Below are 8,060 nucleotides of genomic sequence, written 5' to 3' on the forward strand. Positions count from 1 at the left end.
GGAAGTCCACGAGACAGAAAAAAAACGTTCAAAAACGCTAACGCAGGAATCGAAGAGGGTTCGGCCAAAATGTGTGGCGTCCAGAGCGAGCGAGCGAGATGGACGTGATGCGGCGAGTGGGGGAGAGAAGGGAAAAGCTGACACGCACCCGCACAGGCGTATGTGGGAGGGGACAGGAAAAAAAAGATCTCCTGAGGAGAAGCGCACACAGACACACACACACACACACACACACGCACACGTCGGTATACCCATTCGTTTGTAGACCATGAGTGTCTTGTGTATAAGTGCGTGCGTGTGTGTCCTTGCGTGTATCTGTGGGCGTCTTCTGCGACTCGACTTGCCGAAATATCTCCTTCTTTTTACTTTTGTCCTCTTTCGTGCCATGCGTGTTGAGGATGCGCAACCTTTCTACCTTTCTACCTCTCAACCTCTCCGCCCCCATCCCCCGTCTTCCTACCTCTGTGCAGCATGCGCTCATCTCTTCTCTCCCCCTTTCTTTCTAACGGACTTGTAAGGCGAAGGAATAGAAAGGATGTGCCTTCGAATCTTGTTTCTTGTATCGATTCCCTGTTTTGGCTTTCTTGTGATCCTCTGTTGCCTTCTGCTGCGTATAACGCATGTGCATGGGTGCGCTGTGCGTCTGCACGCCGCCTCACACCTTCTCTTGGTTGTTCTTTGGTTTGGCCCCCCTCCCTTCCTGCCCTCTTTTTCCCCTCTTCCTTGCCTCTCTCTTATGAACTCTTCATTCTTTTTGGTTTGCTTGGACAGTGAAAATGCGGGGGTGTCACAGGGAGGAAAGCGAAGGAAAGCCTCTGCCACACCCCTTCTCCTTCTCATACACCACCACCACCACCACCACGCAGCACCGCACAGACACACAGATATTGCATAGAGGTAGTCCCGTCGCCCGCACCCCCCTCCTCCTAACGCCACCACTCCCCCCCCTCACACACATCCTAAGCACGCGCAGGTGATGCTGCGGCTATTATGATGGTGTGATGACGAGACGGCGACAACTGTCATTGTTGTGTGCCCCTCCTTTTTCCCCTTTTTGTTTTATCTTGCTTCCAATTCGAAAACAATCAAAGAACACACACACACACACACACACAGACACACAGACAGACAGACGTACACACAAGGAGGAGCCCGTCCACTGAGCGAGGCGGGGGGGAGTTGAGGTAGGGGTGTGTGCAAGCACGCTCATGTCGACGCCTCTTTTTCTGTTCCATCACGTACTCCCCTTCCTTCCCGTTGGTGCTGCAGTCTGCGTCGCCGATTCTTTGTATTTTATTTTTTTCTTGTGAAGTGTGCGCCCGTGCAAACATGTGTATGTGTGTGTGTAGCGGTGTCTGTGCATCGGTAAGTGTGTGTGTATATGTGCGTCTCTCATTACACCGTGGCCCCTCCCCTCTCCCCTGACTCCCTTTTCTTTGAGTTTGTTTCACATGTTCCGCGTCCGTTTCTTCTTTGGGTCCCCTTCCCTCCTCCCCCCTCCCCCTCCCCCCGCCTGGGGTGTACCGTCGATCACAGACGAGGAAAAGAAAAGAAAACGAAAGAGGAATGGACCGACAGACAAACAGCGCGAACACAGCAACGTAAAACATTAAGTGAAAACAAGAAGAAACACGCGCACAGCCACACACACACACACGTATGCATGCAGGCACACGGACACACCTTCGAACAATACCTCTCGCTCTTTCCCGTCTCTAGCTACTCGAGGACGTGGTTCCGTTCGACTTTATTTCGATTTCATTGTCCACTTTGCCTTGGCTTTCTCCTTGCTATGTAGGTGTGTGTGTGTATGTGTGTGGCTGTGGTCGTTGATACATGCTTGCTCAGCTCTTTTGCCGTCTCCCTCCCTCTTCCCCTAAACGTCTATATATATATATGTTCCTTCCCCACCCCCGTCCCTTTTTTTTCGCTCTCTCTCCAGTGTTCCCCACTTTTTCTTTTTCCATCTTTTCTTCGTTCTTTTCGTTTGGCCACGCCCTCTCGTAACTGATTGCCCTGTCTTTACTCGACTGCACGCACACACACACACACATGTAAGTGTTCTCGTGTGTGTCTGTGCGTTCGCTTTGTTGTGGATCGTCTTTTGCTTTGCGTTGTTTCCTGTTCCTTCCTTTTTGTTTTTTTTTCCCCCGTCCCCCAGCCCACCCCTTCCATGACGGGATGAGGGTGGGTACTGGCGAGAAGAGAGAAAAGGGCGCGCGCTAATCGGTGCCGATGGTTTGTAATAGGTACACACACACACACAACACACAACGCACACAACACACACTTCACCTGCGTCTTTTTTCGACTCTCACGCCTTCGCCCTTCCCCTCCCACGCTTTTTTATAAATTCTGCCTCGTGTTCTCCTCCTTCCTTCGTTGTATCCCCCCTCCCTCAGCGGCCCTCTCTCCAGTGCTCACGCGCGCCTGGGGGGGGGGCTAGGTGGTCATTGAGGGAACCGAGGCGGAAGGAAGAAGGCGGCAGTGGGGCGGGGGCCGATGCGCACGAGAGGGTGGACGAGTGTGGAGAGAGGTGAACTACAGCGAGCGCTGGTGCGTGTGCGCGTGCGTTGGTACATCTGACATGGGTACCCAAAGTAGGAAAATAGAAAAGGGAAAAGGGGCGAGTGCGTGTCTGGCAATGCCCCCTCTCCTGGGCTGTACAACCCTCTCCTTCTTCCTTGCATCCTACTTTTCCCAGCACGGCCACACTGTACCACCAATGGACTCCATCTTCGATCATATATATATATATATATGACCCGTAAATAAGCAGATATACACGCATGCGCGTACTCGCTAAACAGAAGAAGAGAACCCACTCCGTCTTGCACGGACCGTGGGGTTGGGGGTGCGGGGGGGTGGCTGCTAAGACGAGCGTGCGTGTGTGCAGCTCTGCTTCTGCTTCTTCCTCCCACCTCAGAGCGTGCGCAGAGCGGAGAGGTGGGAAGGCGCCGTGTCGAGTGTGTTGCCATCTCTCTCCCCGGTCGCCCAAGTGAAAGCCATCCGGTGCAAGAGAGGAAAAGAGGGAACAGGGGGAGGGGAAGACGCGCCCTCTGTGGATTTCTCGCTGCATCGCCACAGGCATCTGTGCCAACGTACACTTTCCAAAAAAAAGCGTACACGTGTTGTTGTTCGTGGCTCTCCAACACTTGGTCACACTCATGCACATCTTCACTGTCTCTCCTGCGTGTTTCTGTTTCTCTTTCTCTGTCTTTTGCTCGTGGATTCGACTCGGGCGGATCGTCAATGTTCGTGTGGCACCACCTCCTCCTCCGCCTCAACACCACTGCGCTCCCCGCACACATGCGCGTGGGCACGCGTCTTTTTACAAAGCTGTGTGTACAGCGACTCTGACAAGAAGACACGCGCGCGCCCACGCATTCGTCCACGTTCTCCCACAACTGGTCCTCGCCATCATCATTGCCCTGCACATTCCTTCACACCACCCTGAAAAGCAACATCGTGGCATCTGCGAGCTCTCTTTTCCGTGCACTGCACACACACACACACACACACGTCGACGACAACAGACCTATAGGGATGGAGAAGGCGAGGGAGATTCAGTCAAAGCTGGATAGCCTCCAGCAGGAGATGCACGCCAAAGTGGAGGCGTGTGATGTGAAGTACAACAAGGAGAAGAACGCCATCTTCGCGGCGCGCCGCGCAATCGTTGCGGAGCTGATAGCAAAGAAGGAGATGCCTGCAAACTTCTGGGCGCTCGCCCTCATCGCCCTGCTGCAGATGAAGGACCGTGAGTCGACGACTACACCCCACTTCCTCGGCCCGTACGATGACGAGCTGCTCAAGACGTACCTGGAGGACATCGAGGTGTTGTACACGGAGAAGGGCCACCGCATTACGCTGCGCTTCAAGCCGAATCCGTTTTTCGAGGAGACGGAGCTCTGGGCCCAGGCGAGTGAGATAATGAATGACGAGGCTGATGAGGAGGACGACATGCCTCCCGTGGAGGAGAGTTGGGGCTTTTCAGGTGTGACGTGGAAGAAGGGGCACGGCCCGCAGCTGGACGAGGACGAGGACGAGGAGGATGATGGTGCCCCAGGCAAAAAGCGCCCGCACCCGGGCATTGGCGACTTGGCTGCCTCCGCATCGTCCTCGACGCAGGGCCCCAGTGTGCTGGAGGTGTTCAGCGAGATGCCCCCCCACCCGGAGGAGGATGAGGAGATGGATGAGGAGGACGATGACGCTGTGGCGGATGCCATTGAGGAGTGGGAGGAGGAGATGGCCGACCGCAAGATGCTGCTGCGGATGGTGGAGCTGTTTGTTCACCATAACCCTGTCTCCGCCCTGCGCGACGGTGGTGCTGCCACGGCTGGCGCGAGCAACGGTGAGGAGGCGGCCGCGAAGAAAGCGAAGGTGGAGTGAGAAGGGGAGGGGCATGGCTTGCACCCCCCTCTCTGTTCGTGTGTACATGCCGTGAGGCATGTCCTCCGCTCTCGCGTTCTCTTTCTCTTGTTCTGCAGCCGCCCCCTTCTCCTCGCTCTCGCTTCTTTTTGTTTTGTAAGTGGCGCTCACACGGTCTGCGCGTGTGTGTGTGTGCACACTTTTGTCTGCGTGTGCCTCCCCCCTTGATAGCGATACACACCCACACCCACACAAGCGCGTGCGCAGACAGTGTGAGCGCATCTTTAACGCCTGTCGGTCGTTGGAGAGGCGTGTGCAGTAAGCGCACCCCGCCCCCCTCTCTCTCCGTCTCCCTTTCTCCTTCCAACCCCCCGTCTCTCTGCTGTATTTCGCATGGAAAGGCGCCACTGCGCTCTTGACCGCGGGGGAGCAACGAGAAGGGAAGGCGAAAAAACGAAAATAATGTCCGTGAAGGGCTCTCTCCCTTCTCCCCCCTGATCCGCTGTCCAGCACACACGCGTGTGCGTGCGCTTTGGCATTCAGCATGGAGGTGAGCAGCAACCCCAGCCACAACGAAAGAAACTCCACAAGGACAACGGCGGGCACATACGCCCCCCTCCCTAGTCTCCTTTCTATCTTTCTCTGCCATCCGATCCCACCCATCACCGGTCGTGTTGCCATCCCTACCTAGCTCACTCTCTCCCACTCTCCTTTCCTTCTGCGGTGCACAACAGCAGAGGAGGATTCAACCTCAGCATTGGTGTTGCCATCCCTCGTCGCTGCGCTCCTTGTTCTCGTGAACGGGTACTGGTGCATCTTCGACAACCGCGACAGCAACCAAAACAAAAGAAAAACGGGCGAGAGCGAGGCGCGTTGCACATTTTTCGGACGTCATCGAAGTCTTCACGCCCAGCGTCACGTCAACAAACAAATCAGCAAGAAGGATGGGGGGCTCCAACTCCACCAGTAAAAAGATCATGTACAAGAATGGCAAGCCTACCTTCAAGGGGGATGAGGTGGTGAAGGGCTTCGAGAGGGACAACGGTCTTCTCTTCCGCATCGTCAAGAGGAAGAAAGGTCATCAGATGTGGGCTTTTTACAATGACACGACGCAGTACAACATGCGCATTAATGTCACCTTCGCCCCCGGTTGCGAGCTCACCGCCCTCGGGCATACAAAGGTAGTAAAAGAGCCGAGTGGCGAGTGGGTTGCTACCGTCGTCGTGACGCCCGGTAAGACGGAGATGTTTGTAGAGGGAAAAATCGAAGGCTTCAAATCGAATATGGACGCCTATCCCGTCATGAGCGACGGCAGCGGCAGTCGTCTGATCGCAGGGGGAGCGGTAACGAACTGACCGCGTGTGTCTGTTGTTGACGGTCGGTGGGTGTGCGCATTCTTTTCTCCGCCAGTCGAAGACGCGCGCTCAAGTTGCCGGACGCATGAAGTGCGGCAGCGCCGCGCGCAACTACAGAGATATACAAGGACGCCCTCAAGATGCAAACGCCAGAGATTTGTATCAGGGACGTCACTTGTGTGGCGGTGCGAAACGAACGCTTCTGCTACTGCTTCTGCCCTCCAGTGAACCAGGTGATGGCGAACCTATCTTGGTACCGCGGCACCTTATCTTGTCGCCTCCCACGACACCACCCCACCTCTACCCTGATATCCCCCCTTAGACTACATGTGTGCATATGTGTATTTAATATACTCGATTTTCCTGTCAAAAAAAGTCCGATCTCTGCCTTTTTGGTTTTGTGTTTAAATGGTATGTCCGTCCGCTTGTGCGGGCCGTTTTCCTTCTGCCTTTCCTCCCTCCCCCGTCCTGCCTCCTCCCTATCGTGTCTGTCTTCTCTGTGCATGTGCGTTAGATCAGAGCGCACGCATTTACGCATACGCACCAGCCCAGCGACACACACACACACACACTACACATCTGGTCACATGTTAGCACAGATGGGAGACTCGAAGTGTGTATGTGTGCGTGGCGTTGTTGTGACGCAAACGTGCATGGCCGCGTTTAGCGTTACTGCTGTAAGGCGTGTGTGTGTAGTGGGGGTGGACGAGGGAGAGGGGGGAGGGGGGGGCGCGCTTATACGCACGCGTGGCCTTTTTTTTTCAATGCGATTGCTTGTGTCTAGTGTGCACCGACTTGTTCGGTTTCACCTCCCCGGATTCCCCATGTCTTCTTTTCCGCCCCCTTTTTTTATGCCCTGCCCCGTCCTTGCGCCTGTGTTTGAACGGTTGACACCAATGCGCACCTCTGTCTGTTTCTTTATCCTCCTCCCTTCCTCTTCGCGGCTTCACGTTCGAGACGTGCATGTGCTACCACTCGCTGCCCCTACGCGGGAGGGTGTAAGGCATGCACGGAGAGGAAGGTAAATAGGCGCACTGATGTGCCACAGCTTTCTCCTTCTGTTTCTTTACGATTACTCGTACGACGACGTTGCCTACCGGCGCCACCGGGCCTTCTATCCATCCACACTTCTGATTTCCTCCACCTCCTCCCAATCACCCCCATTACACCTTTTAAGTGCGCCGCCGGCGACTCCAAGCAGAAAGAAGCGCGAGAAGAGCATCCATGAGCACGCGGGTGTATGCGCGCGTGGGGCTGAGGAATGCGACCAGCGGGTCGCTGTATGAAAACCACCTTCTCACCTTCGCACCTCTCAGCACCTCTACCAGACATCTGCTGACATGCGGCAAGCCTCTCCATGTCTCCGTAGTCGTTTACCCCCTCTGCAGCTTGCAGGGCGGCCGCTGCCGAGGCAATCCAGTTGCGCAGGAGCTCTCGGTCCCCCTCTCCACCTCCTTTTCTACACCCCGCATGCCTTGTCCATCTCTTTCGCTCTCCTCCCCTTTTCTGCCTGCATCGTTCTCCCACAACGTACCCGCGTCACTGTGCCCTTCCACCACTACTTTATCCACATGCCCATGCATGTGCATGAATAATACCATAAAACACCTGTTGCGCTGGGCATTCGAACCATCACTTCTCCTGCCTCTCTCCTAACCCCCCCTCTCCCTCCCCCCATTCTCTGCCCTTCGTTGTGGCACCATCGTCACAGCCTGCCATCATTCGACCGCTTTTTCGCTTTCCCTGTTTTTGTGTGCTTGTCTGCTTGCGTGTGCGTCTGTGTCCCCTATTGCCATAATACACACTCATCATCGTCGGATTGTTTTCATTTTTTTTTTTTGCGCTGCGCTCTCGCGAACTTTCCCTTAGGCTTATATACCCTTTATTGACGGGTCTCCCCTCCCCCTTCCCTCAGCGCGCACACCTGTGTGTTTCTTCAAAATGGGCTGCGGTGCTTCGTCTGAGAACGGCAGCGTCACGTACGTGAACGGCAAGCCCACCTTTGTGGGTGAGGAGGTGACGAAGGGCTTTGAGAAGGACAATGGGCTGCTTTTCCGCATCGTGAACAGGAAGAAGAGGCAGTGGGCGTACTACAACGACACGACGCAGTACGAAATGCACGTGCTGGTCACCTTCAACGAGGACTGTGACATCAAGGCTCTTGGCAACACGAAGCTGGAGCAGCAGGAGAACGGCGAGTGGGTAGCCTCCTTGGTGGTGTACCCGTGCGAGACGGAGATGTTCATTGAGGGCCGCGTGAACGGCTTCAAGTCGAAGATGGACGCCCTGCCGCTCTCGGAGGAGTACCGCCAGCGTCAGGGGGAGAAGGAAAAGTAG

At 55.4% G+C, this 8,060-nt stretch overlaps 3 protein-coding genes across 3 annotated transcripts; all 3 read left to right on the top strand.

Annotated features, from left to right (window-relative positions):
• Nucleotides 1–3,546: 3,546 nt before the first annotated feature.
• LMXM_20_1290 (conserved hypothetical protein) lies at nucleotides 3,547–4,389 on the top strand (the record flags this gene model as incomplete). The annotated part of the gene is made up of 1 exon (XM_003875143.1): nucleotides 3,547–4,389. The coding sequence occupies one exon, from the start codon at nucleotides 3,547–3,549 to the stop codon at nucleotides 4,387–4,389; it is 843 nt and encodes a 280-aa protein (XP_003875192.1).
• A 923-nt stretch (nucleotides 4,390–5,312) lies between these two features.
• Nucleotides 5,313–5,723, top strand: LMXM_20_1300 (calpain-like cysteine peptidase, Clan CA, family C2; the record flags this gene model as incomplete). Its single annotated transcript, XM_003875144.1, has 1 exon — nucleotides 5,313–5,723. The coding sequence occupies one exon, from the start codon at nucleotides 5,313–5,315 to the stop codon at nucleotides 5,721–5,723; it is 411 nt and encodes a 136-aa protein (XP_003875193.1).
• A 1,941-nt stretch (nucleotides 5,724–7,664) lies between these two features.
• Nucleotides 7,665–8,060, top strand: LMXM_20_1310 (calpain-like cysteine peptidase, Clan CA, family C2; the record flags this gene model as incomplete). The annotated part of the gene is made up of 1 exon (XM_003875145.1): nucleotides 7,665–8,060. One exon carries the CDS (start codon nucleotides 7,665–7,667, stop codon nucleotides 8,058–8,060), a length of 396 nt encoding a protein of 131 aa, XP_003875194.1.

The sequence above is a fragment of the Leishmania mexicana genome, chromosome 20, assembly GCF_000234665.1.
Source record: "Leishmania mexicana MHOM/GT/2001/U1103 complete genome, chromosome 20".
NCBI classification, from domain to species: domain Eukaryota; phylum Euglenozoa; class Kinetoplastea; order Trypanosomatida; family Trypanosomatidae; genus Leishmania; species Leishmania mexicana.